Source organism: Elephantulus edwardii, unplaced genomic scaffold, assembly GCF_000299155.1.
Source record: "Elephantulus edwardii isolate Elephantulus edwardi_28Jun2011 unplaced genomic scaffold, EleEdw1.0 scaffold00267, whole genome shotgun sequence".
Taxonomy (NCBI): domain Eukaryota; kingdom Metazoa; phylum Chordata; class Mammalia; order Macroscelidea; family Macroscelididae; genus Elephantulus; species Elephantulus edwardii.
In genome coordinates this window covers 2,213,135-2,231,493 of record NW_006400017.1, presented here as the reverse complement: position 1 = coordinate 2,231,493, position 18,359 = coordinate 2,213,135, and the positions used below count along the sequence as shown (strand labels likewise).

Here is an 18,359-nt window from a genome sequence, read left to right as displayed (position 1 = left end):
TGGAGGCAAGGATTCTGAGGCTCCATTTAACATACTTTGGACATGTTGTGAGGAGAGACCGGTCCTTGGAGAGGGACATCATGCTTGGGAGGATGGAGGGACAGCGCAGGAGAGGAAGGCCCTCTATGAGGTGGATTGATTCAGTGACTGGGATAATTGGGATGGGAGTGTCAGAGACAGTGCAGTTGGCACAGGACAGAGCAGAGTTTAGGGCTGTTGTACATAGGGTCGCTATGAGTCGCAGGTGACTCGACGGCACATAACAACAACAACAGAGGAGGGAGAGACCAGAGTGAGCTGGAAAGGTCAGGGATCTGAACCTTCAAGTGAGTGAGAAACAAAGAGTAGACATTGAGCCTTCTGACAATTGGGGAAACTAAGGCACACGACATTGACACGATCCAGCCAGGAGCAGAGGCACAATCAAGTGTGGCTGTCACAAACAGAAAAGTCACCGCTGAGCTGACTGTGGCCCTGGGGAATTAGCGGGTGGCAGGTCAGGGTCCCCAGGGCTGACCTGGTGCTTCGGGCAGGAATTCCAGGTTCCTCCCAGGAAGAGCACCTTCCAGATGGACAGACCAGGACTTTGTCCCTGACCAAGAGGCCGTTTGGGAGCTGGCGGCTGTTGGGGAGCTCAGAGCACGTGGCTTCGCAGAGACGGCCTCTTGGAAGGCTGCGGCACGCTCCACAGGTGACACTGCAGACTCCCGGGAGCGGGTGCCGACGTTCCTCAGAGATGTGCAGTGTCTTTATCACAGGTGCCAATCCAGATCGTGGCACAGCTATTGTGGGGGTGCGCTCACAGCTTGGAGACTCTGTGATTGCATGTTTGCAAATTCCCAGTGTGCCATTCTTTCCAAACACCGAAGTGCGTGTGGCATTTATGTGTCGAATGCATTTGCATTGTGCGTGCTTTCTCCAAGTCTCTCTAAGTACCTTTCTAAGGACGTTTTCCCTCTTGGGCACGATGAAGCAGGGTTGGCACAGACTTCACCTGATGCTGACGTGGCTGGTCCGCCCAGGACTACTTCATGGCGACATGCCACCAAACGCCCCCTACCTGAGCAAGGTTGTGCCAGAAGTGACCAGACTCCAAGTCACTTGGTCCTTTCAGTTGCTACCAGGACATCCCTCTTACACGCCTGACAGGCAGTGTGTCATCTCTGCTTACCCTCCTCCAGCTGTGAGGACTTACTCTCTCCTACTAAAGCTTATTTTTTTCTAGAAACGACTCTTCCTGTTTGAAAGATCTTTGTTATATAAGATGATTGTTCTTTCCATAACTAACTCCCTGGCCCTGGATCTCAGTAAGACAACAGAACTAGTCCATCAAGACATTTGTGGAGGCAGAAGGCTAGCAAGCAATGCAGCTGCTCTGTGCCTGGGAGGGTGGGGCAGAGGAGAGGTGGGCAGAGAAGAGTTAAGGCCAGAGGAGGCAGTGTAGAGGGAAGGTGGGTCAGAGGGGAGGTAGGGCAAAGAGGAGGTGGGCAGAGAGGAGGCGGGGCAGAGGGGAAGTGGACCACAAAATAGTTAGGGTAAAAGGGAGGTGGGCCAGAGAGCAGATGGGGCTTAGGAGAGGAGGGGCAGAGGTGGTAGGCCAGAGAGAAGGTGAGTAGAAGAGGCCAGAGAAGAAGTGGGTGGAGAGGCGGTACGGCAGAGGGGCGCAGGGCAACAGGGAGGTGGGGCAGAGAAGAGGGCTGGAGTCCAGAGGAGACCACTCCACATCCAAACTTGGTAACATGAGGATGGTGGTAGGAAGTGGTGAGCAGGCGAACTCCAGGGTCCTAGCTGGGATGTTCAAGTGCATGGTAGGCCATTGACCAAAGAAATGGACAGAAAATGAGCAAGGCTCTGGTGGTGTCCTGTCCGTTTAACTCTAGCACCAGGAGTTGTTGGAGGTTGGACTGCAGCTCTCGTTTCCAGGTCTTCTTTGAGTGGTACCCTGGCTAAGAAGGGCTGAGGGTCCCCTGACTTTCCCTAATATCAGTTGAGGGTGCTCCCCTTCTTCCCAGGGTTCTGAGTCTCCCCTGTAACCTCCTGCAGGCACGTACATTGGGTGCTTCAGCGATGATGGCCAGGAGAGAACGCTGAAGGGCGCCGTGTTCTATGACTTGAGGAAGATGACGGTTGCCCACTGTCAGGACGCATGTGCTGAGCGGTAAGTATGGGGGCTCTGCATGGCTGATACCACTGGGAATTGGGGCGAGAGACGGCCCCAGAACAAGATGACTCATCTGGACATTGCCACTACTTCTCTGTGGTACAATAATGAAACCTCAACTGAGCAGATTCCAATTAACCACAGCAGAGAAAGTTTGTTGATGAGTGGGTGTGGATTCTCAAGAGACCTGGGTTCTAATCCAACCATGCTGGGAACTCACATTTGACTTTCACGAATTCTCTTCTTTCTCTAAAAAGGCTTTAACCAAGTTTCTCTGAACATACTTCTAGCTCTCTCGGAAAATAAAAAAGGACCACTTTCTATCTTGTTTGTAGTAAGGTTTAGGTTTTTTCTCACGCTGCCAATGGCCATGTGCAGGGAATGGTCTCCCTTCTCAGGTCTCACTGTTCCGTCTGTGTATTGTGTTGGAAGAGGGAACAGAACAGCATCCATCTACAAACGGAGCTCCACGCTTTATTTCTATCACATTAGATCCTTTCACACTTGTTACCTCACGTAATCCTCATCGCCCTCTGCTTGGTAACAAGTAGGTATCCTCATTTTACAGGTGGAGAGACTGAGGCTGGAGAAGGAAAAGATAGGGTCCTTGCTCACCTGTACTTGACAGTCCCGATAAAGCCACAGCTGAGAAGCCACAGCCAAGGCTGAAAGGATCTCATTTGCTTCTCCTGCCAGTTAAGGAAACAGATACAGAGGTAGTACGTGACCTTCAAGATGTCATCACAGCCAGACTGGGACTGGAGATTGTTGTTTGGCTTTTCTGTCTTAGCCTTTCCACCTACATCCACGGAGATGGATGTTTGAGCGTGTGGCCTCATGATATAAAGTCTGCAGTACCTCACAGACCCAGTGCCCAGCCACCCTTACCCATGGGGTTGAATCTGTGTAAAGCAAGTAAAGATGTGGCCTTGGAGAAGGAAGGCAGGGCAACCAGCATGTTTCTTACACACTGGCTGTGACAGGAGCTCCCAACGTGGTAGTGCAGAGGCCAAATGGTACGTTTTCAGAAATGTTGAGTTCCATTAAAGTGTTGGTATATTGACATCAGCTTTGATGAGAGTATTTACACCACAGAAATTGGCAAGCAGTACAAATCTGGGTGTGGATTGTTGATCCAAGCAAGATGAAATCACTCACAGCTTCATTCCTTTATCATAATGTTGGCTATTGGTTCTGCTTGAAAAGATGGAGGGTCAGGAAAGGAGAGGAAGCACCCCAGTGAAATGAATTGACACAGTGACTTCAACAGCGGGCTCTAGGGTGTCAGAGATGATGAAGATGGTACAGAATAGGGCAGGGTTCAGGTCAGGGCTCCATAGGGTCACTGTGAGTCATACTCAATTGACAGTACCTAACAACAAACCTGGGCCTCCTACACTCAGGCTGGGAACTGGGAACCAGCATACTCTACTTTTGGCCTGTCTAAATGATGTCAGTCTAGAGACTAAGGTGTGCCCAATCTATGTATCAGAGAGCTGGACAATGACTAAGGATGACAGAAGAAGAGTAGACGCCTTCAAATTGTCGTGCTGGAGAAGAGTCCTGAACATATCATGGACTGCCAAGAAAACAAATAGGTCTGTCTGAGAGAGGGTGAAACCAAGTTTCTTCTTGGAGGCTAGGATTTTTAATTTCCATCTCACAAACTTTGGGCATGTGGCCAAGAGAGACCAAAGGGTCCTTGGAGAAGGACAACATGCTTGGAAGGGTGGAGGGACAACGCAGCAAAGGAAGCCGTCAGATGAGATGGATTGTTAAAGTAGCTGGGACAATGAGGGTTGGTGTGTTGGAATCAGTGAGACTGGCTCAGGACAGGGCAGGGTTCAGAGCTTCTGTCTATGGCACATAACTAAATATGGACAACACATTAGGGGACAAAGCTCAGAGCTGACAAGAGGGACCGATCACAAAGGAAGTACTCTATTCTCTGATCTTATCCAGATGACTCTGGGGAAGGACTAATTCACATACTTTTGTCTGTGGCCCCTTCCCCACCCAGACCCAGCCTCAGCCTCCAGGGCTCCTTGTACCCTGGTCCAGGCTCTAGTGTCGTTTCTGGAGCTAGATGTCAAGGCTGTGAAGAGCCGGACTTCACTTCAGGCCGGGCCTCCAGACTGACCTCAGAACCCTTCTCCTGCAGGTCCTACATCTATGCAGGCTTGGAGGCGGGAGCAGAGTGCTACTGTGGGAACAGGCTCCCAGCAATGAGCGTGGGGCTGGAGGAGTGCAACCACGAGTGCAAGGGGGAGAAGGGCTCAGCGTGTGGGGGCGTCGACCGGCTGTCCGTGTACCGAGTGGAAGAGCTGCAGCCAGGCTCCAGGAAGCGTGAGTGTGTGCCATTCCCCCTGCACGCTCCGGTCCCCCTGCACGCTCCAGGCTCCCAGGAGAACCTATACTTCCCCTCTCTGTCTCTTGGGCTTCCTGGTGCTCAGGTACACAGTGGTGTTTATGTCCATCCAAAGTTGCTCGAGCTCACAATGCAGGTATCACTTTCTTGTCCCCCAGAATCTTGCTTCCTTAGTCCCGTTGGAATACATATTACAAGTTGGTGGCCTTAAAGACAGAAACCTGTTTTATCACGGTTCTGGAGCCACAACATCCAAGCCAGGGTCTTAGCCATATCCATTCCTTCCTTGCAGGTGGTCCCAGGTGTTCTTGATCCCTTGCTTGTAGATGATCCTCACATAACATCAGTCTTACCCCAGCTGTGCACCTCTGCGCATGTGCATCTCTGTGTCGGCTCGGCTCTAAATCAGAAGTAATTAAGTTTCGAAATCACTCCACTTGGGAGAAAACTCTAGTTCCAAACAAGGTTTCCACCACAGGTGTGGGGATCCCAACATATACTCTTGAGTACAGTTTTTTTCCATACAACCTTCTCTATAGAGAGAAATGGGTCAGGCGGCTTGAAGTCTGGACCTTAGTTTGCTTCAGACATGCTGTGTGGCTTTAGACCACTCATTGCCCATCTCTGGGCTCTGTAAACTGCAGTTGTTGTTGTTGTTATGTGCTGTCGAGTCGCTTGCGACTCATAGCGACCCTGTGTACAACAGCCCTAAACTCCGCTCTGTCCTGTGCCAATCGCACTGTCTCTGACACTCCCATCCCAATTATCCCAGTCACTGAATCAGTCCACCTCATAGAGGGCCTTCCTCTCCTGCGCTGTCCCTCCACCCTCCCAAGCATGATGTCCCTCTCTAAGGACCGATCTCTCCTCACAACATGTCCAAAGTATGTTAGACGGAGCCTCAGAATCCTTGCCTCCAAGGAGCCACCTGGTTTAACCCTCTCCAGGACAAATCTGTTTGTTTTCCTAGCAGCCCATGGTATTCTCAATACTCTTCTCCAGCACCACAGCTCAAAGGCATCAATTCTCCTTCTATCCTCGCTGGTCATTGTCCAACTCTCTGATGCATAACAAGTGATTGCGAAGACCATGGCCTATATCAGACGCACCTTAGTCTCCAGAGAGACACCATTGCTCTTCAGTACTTTGGAGAGGTCCCTAACAGCAGACTTTCCCATGGCAATGCGCCTTTTAATTTCCTGGCTGCTGGTGCCAAGACTGTTGACTGTGGAGCCAAGCAAGCTAAAGCTGTGTACAATCTCATTCTCTTCACCATCCATCCTGATGCTGCCAATTGGTCCAGTGGTGAGAATCTTTGTCTACTTGACATTGAGCCTCAATCCACATTGTAGGCTGCAGTCCTTGACATTCTGCAGCAGGCGCTTCAGGTCCTCTTCAGTTTCAGCAAGCAGGGTTGTGTCATCTGCATAACGCAGATTGTTGATAAATTGTCCACCAATCTTGACCCCACATTTCTCCTCATAGAGCCCAGCCTCCTGGATAATCTGTTCTGCATAAAGGTTGAAAAGGTGTGGATATAGGATGCATCCCTGGCGTACGCCCTTCCCAATTTTGAACCATGCAGTGTTCCCTTGCTCTGTTCTGACGACTGCCTCCTGGTCCAAGTATAAGTTTCGCATTAGAACAAGCAAGTGTTTTGGGATTCCCATTCTTCTCAGAGTCAGCCATAGTTTGTTATGATCTACACAGTGGTAAATACCCAGTAGTATGGCAGAAGTTCCTAGCTACAAAAGGAAATGAAAATGAAGCAGGAGCTCTGGTGGCCTAGTCCGTGGGATATTGCACTGCTAATCCAAAGGCAGCTCCCAATTCACCTGTCGCTCCAAGGGAGGATGTGGGAAATCCTGCATTTTATGCCCTCTGAAACCCAGTGGTTGGTCCCAACTCTACAGCAGTGACTTTGATTGTTTTTTTAACTACAATACAATACAGAAATGCTGCATAAACTTCTGTCAAATGTTGCTTTAAACCTGAAATTATGGAGAAGTAAAATCGTTGGGCCCAGAAATTAAATGGGAACCAAGGACCCCCAAGCTCAGAATAGCTCGTGGTGCCATATCATCCAGGGCTCAGAGAGGGCCGTGGGCGAGCTGACAGCCATGGGACTTAGGTCTTCACATCTACGCTGGACAGGAGCAGAGAGACCTTACGCCTGCTAGGATAGGCGTGTGGGCTGTGATGGAAACCTCTGCATAATGGTGGAATTACAATTCCTTTACTTAAACTTGAATATACATATAGATGTATATAGGTGGTTGTTGTGTAACGTCAAGTCAGAACTGACCCATAGCTGACCCTCCAGTAGGTTTTCAGAGATAGTTAATCACACAGGAAGAGATTGCCCATCCTTCTACCATGGAGCAGCTGGTGGATCCGAACTGCACGCCTTCGGGGTTGTAGTGCAGCTTCTTGCCATATGTTTATTATGTATATAAAGAGATAAGCAAAAAATGTCATATCCCATTTGACCTAGACTTCAGGTGTGTGTGTGTGTGTGTGTGTGTAGGGGCAATCTTCTTTCTTAGGACAATGTAACTGTAAACTTGCATTTACATGAATTTTAGGGTTCAAATTGATGTAACTTTCCTGGTTCTGAAGCTTGAACATGAAAGTTGGTTGGCAGCCATCTGGGGGTACCTGGCAGAGATACATTCACTCACAGTCTCTCTTGAGGACTGTGCAGTCTGCTCAAGATATGAAGGGTTCCTGTAGGCAAATTCTCACTGAAGGCGAGCTTGCAAGTCAGAACTGTGGAACTCGGGTGGCAGTAATCAGCCACGAGGGACTCCAAGTTGATACAGACAGTATAGTCGATAGGCACTCTCTCCTTGCCCAAGAACTGACATCGGGTTTGCTGGGGGGGACTGAGAAAGAGGGCATTGAAACAGATGAGGGAGAGAGCTGTTTAAAAGGGATATATGGTTAGATATTATGACAGAAGTCCAGAACGAAGGTAGCATAGTGGAGTGGACTTGGCGGGAGGGATTGAATAACAATAAAAGAATTTTTTTACTTTTCAAAGAGAAAAGCAAACTGGGGGAGGGGTGGGCAGGGAGAAAAGTGCAACAATAAATGAATGGAAATCCAAAGTCTCTGTAAATGTTCATTAAAATCAATTTAAAATTTTAAAACAAGAACTTCAGCTAAAAGATCTACCCAGTGCATATCAGAATTAAAGTACCTAATGAAGGAGTATGATATACCCGTGTTTGTCCATACTGCAGCGTGGTGAACCACAGAGCCACTTAATCTACATATAGAAGGCTCTTCTTTATGAAATGATGACCCTCCAGTGGGTTTTCAGAGACAATCATACAGGAGGATACTCCCATCCTTCTCCCATGGAGCAGCTGGTGGCTTCGAACTGCACACCGTTGGGATTGCAGCACAGCTTCATGCCACTAGGCCACCAAAGCTCCCTATGTATAGGAAGATTTTTTAAATTTTTTTAATGAAATAATGTGCTGGTACATTATGAAATAGTGTGCTTGCACCTTACTGGAGCTGTTTGTCTTATGCTTTGGAGAGAGGAGGCCAGGGAGCCCTGGTGGCACAGTCTATAGGAGACTACTACTAACTTAGTGGGTGTCACGTTTCTGGGGAACCTGAATCCTCCAGCAACTGCACAGGAGAGAAAGATGGGCAATTTCCTCCTGTGCAGTTTGTTGATGTTGTGTACATCGAGTCGACTGAGACTCCTAGTGATGCTATGCACAGTAACTCTGAATCCTGCCCTGTTCTGTGCCAGTTTCACTGTCTCTGACACATCTGCCACTACGACCCCAATTACAGCCTCTGGAAACCCACTGGAGTTCAGTTGTGAGTCAGTTTCAACTTGATGGCAATGAATTTGACTTTGAGTTTTTGACGCTAGGAAGGAGGGAGCTCCAGTGATGTAACCTATAGCGTGTTATAATATTGACAAAAAGGTAGCTTGTCTCTGGCGGTTCAAATCCACCAGCATCTTCAAGGGAGCAAGATGAGTAGTCTCCTCCCAGTAACAGTTCAGTCTCAGAAATCTGACGGAAGGTTGATATTAGTTGGAATAGACTCCGCGACAGAGAGATGACACTTTTTGAGGCTAGGAAGGAGTCAGAGTATTTGCTGAGGACCCATCACCTGGTGATGATTGATAGGCCAGAGACCAAGCTGCCCATTGGCCGGACGTTACCACTGGCCATGATTTGGGTGTCAGGAATTCAGGCAAACTGGTGCATCAGTCCAAGAAGGAAACAGATCTCAAGAAGCAAGTACCAGTTCCAAAGGTGAGCCCTTAGGCTGTTTTAGCAGTGAGTGAATTTGCCGAGTAATATGGCAACCCAGCTCTGAGATCCATTGGATGAGTCTGCAGGTCAGCTTTGCCACTCAGCTCAGACCAATGGGGAGAGGCATTCAATGCTCAGCCGTAGTCATCTGGTGCTGGGGAGACTATGTTGCTTAGGTGTTCTTGCATCAGACTTGATTGTCCAGGAACCAGTGGATACTGGCTGCCCTGGCAGCCTCTTCTACCTACTCCATCACTGGCTTTTGCTGCTGGTCATTATGCTTCAGGGTGCCCACTGGCTAGGGGAGAGATAATGCTGTCATTTCAGGCAGCTCTCTAAGTTGAACTAGCTGGACTCGGTGTCAAGGTCAGTGTTGAAACCACTGGGGAGGCTATGGAGCCTTTTGTGGTCAGCCTTCAACTTTTGCTTTCCCACTCCCTTCTCAAGGTGATATGCTGATAGGACCTCAGAAAGTGACCAAGAAGAGTCCCATCCATCTAATATTATATCTCTGAGCCACAGGAGCAATGAAAGGAATAAACCCCATGATTGTGCTCCCCAGGTAGCGGCCAGCGCATGGCCCTGAGTAATTTACTAATGTCTTCACCATGGAGCTCAGGCGGGCTCTGGCTTCACCCCTGGGGAGTGTGGGAGGGCCTGCGCTAGGTACCAGCCTGCTCCCAGGTCATCCCAGCAGGGAACCCAGGAAGCTGCTGATGCCAGCACCTCTTGCTGCTCCCACGGCTCTGACACGTCACAGTTTATGCACTGTCTTCAGATGTGTCAGCTCATTCATTTTCTATGTCATTTGAGCACTCCTGATCATGGGGCAGAGTCCCCACCTTCCCTGCAGGTCGCGGCGGTTTGGCCCCAGCCGTGTGTCTCAGGCACAGTCATGACCTATCAGTGGGGGTTTGAGTGTTGCTGTGATTCTGAATGGAGTTCAGTGGAGCTTCCAGATTAAGAGAGCCTATGAAGGAAGGCCTCCAAAAAGCAACCAGTGAGAACCTTTTCATCACGGTAAAATTGATCTGGAATTGAGCATGGAGGTTGCAGGGCCCTGGGCAGCCTTTTGTTCCATTGTGTTCAGGGTTGACATGAGTCAGGACAGATGACTTGAGGGCACCTAACAGCACTGACATTGAGCAGCTGCTCTGTGTTTGAGCCGGGGCTGGATGCAGGGACATCAGTGACCCTGACACAGCCCCTCCTGGAGGAGCTCCGCTCTGGAGGCCTCACGGCCCCTTGCTAAAGTCCCTGAGGGCTGAGTCTCCATGGTTGCTGACCACCCTGATCTCCCCATATCTTGCCTGACTGGCCCTCCCCTGACCATCAAGCCTGTTTCCTCCATGTCTGGCCCACGCTTACAGAGCATCAGAGCCCAAGACGTCCAGGTATTTTGTTTTTTTTGTGGTCCATTCATGCAACAGGACAGAAAGAATTAAGAGCCCAGCATTAGTAATCATCCCAGGGTGTTAAAACAAGAACTGGGGCAGGAATGTGCTTTTGGGGGATGTGGACTGGTCAGGGGATGGAGCATGTGTGCACATTACTTCTCCAATCAGGAGACCCTTGAGCCCACTGCTATGCTCAAAGTTAATGTGCTAGTCACTGGAAGTGCCTGGGCTTGAATTCAGGCCTCAGGGATTATAAGCCTAGACTGTTTTCTATTATATGTAGTCTAATACGTTCTCTGCCCTCATGTCCAGGCCCCTTGGGCTGTGGCTGATTGGGTTGGGCTTGCAAATTCAGGATTTGGCCATGCCTTTGCACTTGACTGTGAAGAAAATCTTCCTATTGTGGGTTAGCTGCTGAGAATATTTCTTCTACTGGCCACGAGATGTGGTAGGTATATAGTAAACTGGAAGAAGCTCTGGGCTTTAGGAGACCTTGTGTTAGAGGGAGCTTGTGGCATGGATCAGAATGTCCTATCTTGTGCTTCTTTTAACAGAAACTCTGATAGTGTTTCTCTATAAAAAGTAAATACAAATAGTTGGTGATGGAACATTCCAGAAGGCTTGTTGAGCACCAAAGCCAACTCCAGAACAGGATTTCCCACCAGAAGGTCTAGAGAGCAATTCAGAAGGCAATTTCAGCCCAGGCCTGAGGTGTATTCCTAGAATGTAGATTCAAGGTCACAGAGAGGCAAATCTTGCTAGGCAGCAAAACAGTAGTAGTGTGACTCACAGTACAGGAAAGTGGCAGGATTTCCGATTTCTAGATCTAATTATCTTTTATGCATATTCTAGGAATGCTTAGGATTAGAATCTGGTATGTAGTAGATACACAGTATGGAAATTTCCCAAAGGGAGGGGATGGACCGCAAGAACATGGAAACAGCCCAGATGTCCTATCACAAATGAATGGATTGAGAAGTTGTAGTACATTCACACAGTGGAATACTACGTAGCACACAGGAGCATTGATTTTGTAAATTACTACCTAATTTGAAAGGGACTATATAGCATTATGTTGAGTGAACTAACTTGGCCCACAAGGACAAACACTGTATAACACCATTATTATAGAATAAGTATGAGGATCCAGGGAGAGGGAGGGTGGAAGCAGAGGGGTGAGGATGGCCAGGGGTTGAGTTGTTAATTCAGTGTGTGGGGAGGTGAAGGAAATGGGAAAGATCTTGTGTGAAAAAAATGTATTTGAACTTCGTACATACATCAATATAAAATTTTAATTTTTTTTTTTTAAAACAGGGATGGATGGATGGATGGATAGGTGGAGGGGTGGATGAGAGGATGGATAGATGAACATTGTCCTCAGAGAGTTTAGTAGGAGAAGTGAGATCTGAGCTCAATGGTTTTGTCTAAATGGTCTCTTGGAAATAAGTAGAACGCTGAGTAACCAAGGTTCTGCTCCCAAGGTTTCTATTAGAAGCACAACTTGACTGTGCCTCAATTGAATGTTGTTTTCTTAGTTTCTTAATGTGCCCATAAAGAACACAATGACAAAGACTTTTAAAAACAGAACTGTATCATGACATTCATAGTTCTAGGGACTTGAAGTCCAAATCAGAGTATCAACTATGCCAAAGGCTGGGAGTCGCAGAGAAGAGCTGTTCTGTGTGTCTTCTAGTTTCTGCCAGGAGCTGTTGTCATAGCTTTATAGTTGGAGCTTCACATGGTAGATGTAGATGCATCTTTGTCTTTGTGAGAGACTCCCATTCTCCATGTCTGGTCTCCCCATTCACAAGATACTGTGGGATTTAGGAGTAGGACACATGCTCCTTCAATACAGCTTAACTGATAAGATCTTCAAAGAAAGACCCCAAACAGGGTCCAGTTTGCAAGCACAAGGGTCAGGACTTCATCATATATTTGGAGACAGCATTCGGTCCACAGCACTTTCCCCTGCAATTTGAAAGCTGCCCCTCTGGAGCCTGCTGACACCTGTTTCCACATCAGAAGCATCGACTGCTGTGGGTGCCATCCCTCACCAGAATCCCATTTCCTTTCCTGCAGGGAGGACCGTCATGTACCGTGGGTGCTTCCGACTGCCAGAGAATGTTACACATGCCTTCCCTGACTCCCTGATCGAAGCCAACATGACTGTGGACACGTGTGCAGGCTTCTGTTCTCAGAAAGTAAGACCAATGATCATTGCAAAGCCCTTTTCTGTAGCAACCCTACAAGCGTTGTGTCCCCAGAGAGGGAACAGGTGCCTGGGCTGGGCCAATAATGCCTGCTGTCAAGTATGAGGGACTGGGGAGGGAGGTCCTTACCCTGGACTTTAGGGTGGGTGCTGGCAGGGAGGTTGCAGCTGGCTTGGGGACTTGGGGGCTGGGTAAGAAATTGTCAGGGAAGTTGCAAAGCTAGAATGATGGTGCCTTTTCCACCGTGTGCTCTTGGCACAAGTATGAGATGTTAAATTGACTTGGTTTGGAAGCAAGAAGATGCTGGCTCAGACCTTGGGGAGAGCTGATGGATTTTTCTGCTCTTTGCACTGAGAGTGTGGAGATGTGAAGCTGACAAGAGGGACTGTGTTGTATGTGAGCACCTGTGGTGCAGCCTTGGCTGAGAAGTATGGTGGGACCTTGTGCAGGGCTGGGGTAGCGCTCTACAGTGTAATAGATCACTGCTTTTATATAATCTTTCTCACTGTAGTCTTATACTGCCTTCCAATTGATTGGGTGCGACTATGCACCAAGGGGTTTGTTGTTGTTGTTGTTGTTATGTGCTGTCAAGTTGCCTGTGACTCATAGCAACTCTGTGTATAACAGCTCTGAAGCCTGCCCTATGCTGAGGCTGTCTCATTGCCTCCAACATACCCACCCTGTTGCCCCAGATACTGTATCAATCCATCTCATTCTAGGTTTTTTTCTCCTGCACATCCCTCCACCCTTCTGCACATGCTATCCTTCTTCAAGGACTGGTCCCTCCTGGCCACATGCCCAAAGTATGTGAGATGAAGCTTCAAAATTCTAGCCTCCAAGGAGAAACTTGGTTTCACCCTCTCCAAGACAGACCTATTTGTTTTCTTGGCAGCCCATGGTATGTTCAAGACTCTTCCCCAGCACCACGACTCAAAGGCATCAATTCTTCTTCTGTCATCCTTAGGCATTGTCCAGCTCTCTGATACATAGCAAGTAATTGTGAAGACCATGGCCTGGATCAGGCACACCTTAGTCTCTAGACTGATGTCGTTGCTTCTCAGTACTCTGACAGCAGATTTTCCCAGTGTAATTCGTCTTTTGTTTTCCTGACTGCAAGTCCCAAAAGTGTTATACAACTTGCTGATAATGCAGATAAGGTGCATGGCACCCTTCTTGGTGTAGGACCCTGCAGTAAAGTTATTGGAGCCCTACAAGGAAGGGCATTGTTTCGTTTTATAATCTCACAGTGCTTAAAAAGAGCTTTCCAGAAGTGGAAAGGGAGGAGGTCACTAACACCAAGAACACAGAAAAGTAGAGCATGTCCTCTGGGCCCAGGGCCCTACGCTGAGAACCTACTAGACCCAGGAAGCATAGAGAGTTGTGACACCAGAGACGGCACAAACAAGTAGAAAAATAGCAGAGAAATGGAGGCTGCAGAACCAGGAAAATGATGCACAATGGCTCTGGGGGCTTCCCCGCCCACACAGTGAGGTGGTTACAACAGGTGTGCTCACGGCTCACAGAGTAGGAAGCTGAGCACCTTTAGGAAGAGTCTTCCTGGTGGAGTAGTTTGTGCCTAGGCACTTATCAGTGGAACCAGAGAGCTTTGTAACACTTACAGAGCCATGCAGGGGCCAGAGCAAGATAGAGGCCAGACTGAGAGGGTGAGAGTCAGAGAGAGGCCTCCCTGCCTGTTACTCACTGAGTGGCTAAATCTGCTGACAAGGACCTCTTTAAAGTTCTAAAGGGCAAGGATGAGGGTTTAAAGACTAAGGTGCACCTGGTATAGGATTGCACATATTTCATGGTCTCTAATTCAAATATGAACAGTAAATAAGGAAGACCAAAAAATCAATGCCTTTGAATTGTGGTGTTGAAGAGTATTGAATATCCCATGAACTGACAAAAGAACAAACAAATCCATCTTGGAAGAAGAACAACCAGAGTGTTTCTTAGAGGCAAGGATGATGAGATTTCATCTCACATGCTTCGGGATGTTGTCAGAAGGAGGCAGTCTCTGGGGGAAAGCTGTCATGCTGGGAAAGGTGGAGAGTCAGAGAAAGAGAGGAAGACCCTCGACATTGTGGATTGACACAGTGACGGCAGCAGTGGGCTTAAGCATGGCAGAAATGGTGGGGATGGGGCAGGACAGCGCAGGGTTCTGTTCTGTCCATAGGGTGGCTGTGAGTCATGGTGAACTTGACGGCAATAACAAAAGCTTTACTAACCAACCCATAACTTAGTGTGTTCTGTGGAGCCATTACAACCAGATAGCAAAGCCAGCAGAGGAGTAGAGTGACTTGGGAGGGATGGATGGCATTGGTCAGAATTAGTATTGAAATGGTTGGAGAGAGGAGGTACGTAGGAATCAGCCTTGGGCTGACGCCAAAAGTGAGTCTCTCTCTCCTTGTGACATTAAAGGACCTCATAAAATTGGCCATCATGCTATATTTTTCCTTGTTCCAAAGTCCCCGTGTTACATTCCAGCCCATGAGTGGTAAGGCTGGCCATGGCCAGATAGGGCTTGCAAAGGACAGACTTCGGGAAGTGTGGAGTGAGGCCAGAGTCCCAGCAGGCTGCACCCTAAGAGTGGTCTTGGTCTGGTGTCCAGATTGGGGTGAATGCGCTGGGTCTCAGAATGTCTCTAGATGGCTGAAGTCGGAAGCTGTTCAGATGTGCTGGGAAGTTCAGTGAACAGAACGAAGGAGAGAAAAGAGCACTGGCAGTGATGATCCTGTTTCACTAAATAGGAATGAAGGCCTCAACATATCCTTCGGAGGAGACAGTTCAAGCTGTATCATATGCCCTTTCCAATTTCAAAGCTGTTCCCCTGGACTTCATTCACACCTGTTTCAGGACCAGAAGCCCACGTTTCCCCTCAGGAAAAGTGTCAACAATCATGACTATTCTTGGGTTTTTTGGTTTTGGGTTTTGTGGGTTTTTTTGCCAGAAACCCATTTCCTTTCCTGATGAAGAAAAAGAACAATAGCATTTATTGATCAGATAGCACACGCCAGGCGCTGTTCTAAGCACTTTACATGATTTAACTCATCCAGGCCTCGTAACATTCTCACGGGAGAGGTGCTGTTATAATCTACATTTTATAGGGAAAGAGACTGGGAGAGGTCCAATAGCCAGTAAAGGGCCAAGTTGGGGCTCGAACTCAGAACAGCTCCATAGCCTTCATGCAGTTGCATGAAAGCAAAAGTGATTGGACTTAAATGAATGCACCCCCTACTCACCCCACATGTGGGGGTCACACTCCCTCTTTTCTTGAGCATGAGTGGAGCACAAAGCCTTCTGTGTGCACTTAACCTCTACACAAGTGCGTTCTTTGAAAGGCCTCTCCTGTGTCAGACACCGGCATTTCTTAAGCCACTGCCAAAGATGTCTGAGGGGTCAGGGCTTGTGGGACACCATGCGTCAAGCTGGGAGGCAGCTTTGGTGATTTGTAGACCATCTGGCCTGCAGCCCTAGGTCCCTTCAGCCACTTGGCATTATCAGAGGTGCCGGTGGCTGCAGGGCACAGCACTGACATGCTTAGCCAGCAGCACCTGCTTGAGCCCACAAGGAATTAATCCCCCCTTCTGAGGACTTCTCTCGGACCTGCCGTTCAGAACTGCTCTCTGGAAAGCTCCCCCATCAGAATCAAAGGCAGCAAAGCCAGCCTCCCTCAGAGTCAGCAAACAGAAGTACCCTCCAGTTTGCTGGGCACGGTGAAAGGCCCTTCCACAATTATCTACCCTGATCCTCTCAGCTGCCACAGAGGGCAGGCGTTCTGATCCCTGTTGGCCACCAGAGGCTCTGGAGGTTCCCAGAGGGGAGAGCGCCCACGTGCTGCTCAGAGCGGTGGGCTTGAGAGCCACAGCACTTGACACCACATCCACCCCTTCGTACATCCTGCTGCTTCTCGGGGTGACAGGCAAGCACAGAGAGGAGAGACGAGGCACAGAAGAAAGAGAATGCCAGTACAGCTGTGCGCGCCTGTTGTTTTTCATTTCTAATAGGTAATTTGTTCCCATGGAACAGAATAAAAAAGAAAAGCTGTCTGTTTCCTAGTGCTGCAATAACAGAGGTCCCACAGCGGGTGACTTTAACTAACGGAAGTGCATTTTCTCATAGTCTCATTCATTCATTCATTGCCATCGCGTCAGAACCGACTCACAGCTGACCCTCCAGTGGGTTTCTAAGGCTGTGAATTGCGTGGGAGGAAATTGTCTGTCTTCTGAGGGGCCGCTAGTGGATTTGAACCTCCAGGGAGGCGTGGTGTTTGAGGTAGCAGCACAATTTCCTACAGACTGCTCCCCTAGAAATCTGAATCCAGTGCGCTGGGTCTTGGAGAGGGCTCTGTCCGTCCACTCTGGGTGAAGATCCTTTTCTCTAGCATTCTCTTGCTTAGATCCTTGGTCATTTCTGCCTGGTATCAGTTCTCCGCTCATACTTGCTTCTTCTGGTCCCTAATTTGCAAGTTGGTGTTACACAAAGTGACTGGCATGAGACCCACTCTACACTGACGCAGACTCATTAACTTACCAAGAAAATCACTATTTCTGAATAAGAGTTATACCCACAGGTATAAGAATGAGGACTTAAGAACACAATTTTTGGGGGGACACAATTCTGGAGGTCAGAGTTAAACCTGTAACAGTAGCCCAGGATGTGGCAAAACAAGCCCCTCCTTCTTCCCATCTTAATCTGCCAAATTGCCTTTATTGGCAGTGATCCTGGCTTCACATGCTCTCTCAGAGAGTGGTTCCATGAATATTCTCGCAACTGCATTGATGTCACTGATCCTTTACAAAACCCGTAGACATTCACTAGTTTGCACTTTTCATTTTTTATATCATTTTCTCGAGTTAGAATATATGTCACGCAAAATTTACCATCTGCGTTTTAACCATTGTTAAGGGTACAGTTCCGTGACATGAATTACGTGACTGTGCTATATAACCACCGTTACCACTGTTCCTTCCCAAAGTTTTTCAATACCCAAAGCAGCTACTTGGTGCCTGCTGAAGCCCTGTGGGGTCCCAAGCCCCTGGTAACCTAATAAACTGTGGTCTTTATGCATTTGCCCTCTCTAGATACTGCGTCTAAGTGGGACCGTGCATGTTTGCTGTACCGTGTTTGGCTTATTTCAGTCAAGTTCTAGTGGCATAACCTGTAGGGAGTCGCACTATTAACACAAAGCTCATACCTCTCTGGAGGTTCAGATCGCCCAAAGGCTCCAAGGGAGAAAGATGGGAAATCTCCTCTTGTGCAGTTCACAGCCTCAGAAAACTGCTGGAGGATCAAGCTGTGAGTCTGTTCTGACTCGACAGCATAAGCCGAGTTTACTTCAATCCAAAAAATGTTAATTACATTTCACCCATGCTGTATGTAACATGCCAGAATTTCTTTTGTCTGTACAGCTGTATAATATCTGATTGTATATGGGTGTACACCCACACACAAATTTTATCTCTTCATCTATTGATAGTCACTGAGTTGTTTCCACTCTTTGACTATAATTGTGAAAAGCGGGGCTATGAAAATGGCTATACAAGTTATCAATTTGATTCTATATTTTCTGCTCATTTTGTTACATGCCTAGCAGTGAATTTGTTGGAACATGAGGCAGTTTCTGTGTTTAATGTCTTGAGGAACTAGAACTCTATTTTTTTCACTGGACAGTCTTTCACTGGCATAGAGATTGTTTCATTAAAAAACAAATAAACCCACAACAAAAAAACACCCAAGCCCACAATCTCATTGCCATCAAGTCAGAACCAACTCATAGCTGGTCCTCTTACTCAGTTCCTTTCCTCAGAACCCCAGGTGGATTCGAACCACCAGAGAGGATCACATTTGAGTTAGTTGCACAATTCCCTATGCACTAGGCCATTAGAACTCCCTGATTGTTCCTTCTTGTTGTTGTTGTTGTTGCCCTCAAGATTG

The 18,359-nt window shown here is 48.1% G+C and overlaps 1 protein-coding gene across 1 annotated transcript in view; it reads left to right on the top strand.

Annotated features, from left to right (window-relative positions):
- Positions 1–18,359, top strand: part of WSCD1 (WSC domain containing 1) — a 47,572-nt gene that overhangs the window by 7,098 nt on the left and 22,115 nt on the right. The window contains exons 2-4 of the mRNA XM_006899780.1: positions 2,044–2,158; positions 4,323–4,507; positions 12,292–12,413. Of these exons, the coding sequence (XP_006899842.1) occupies positions 2,044–2,158; positions 4,323–4,507; positions 12,292–12,413 (422 nt within the window). The remainder of the gene's footprint in view (positions 1–2,043; positions 2,159–4,322; positions 4,508–12,291; positions 12,414–18,359) is intronic.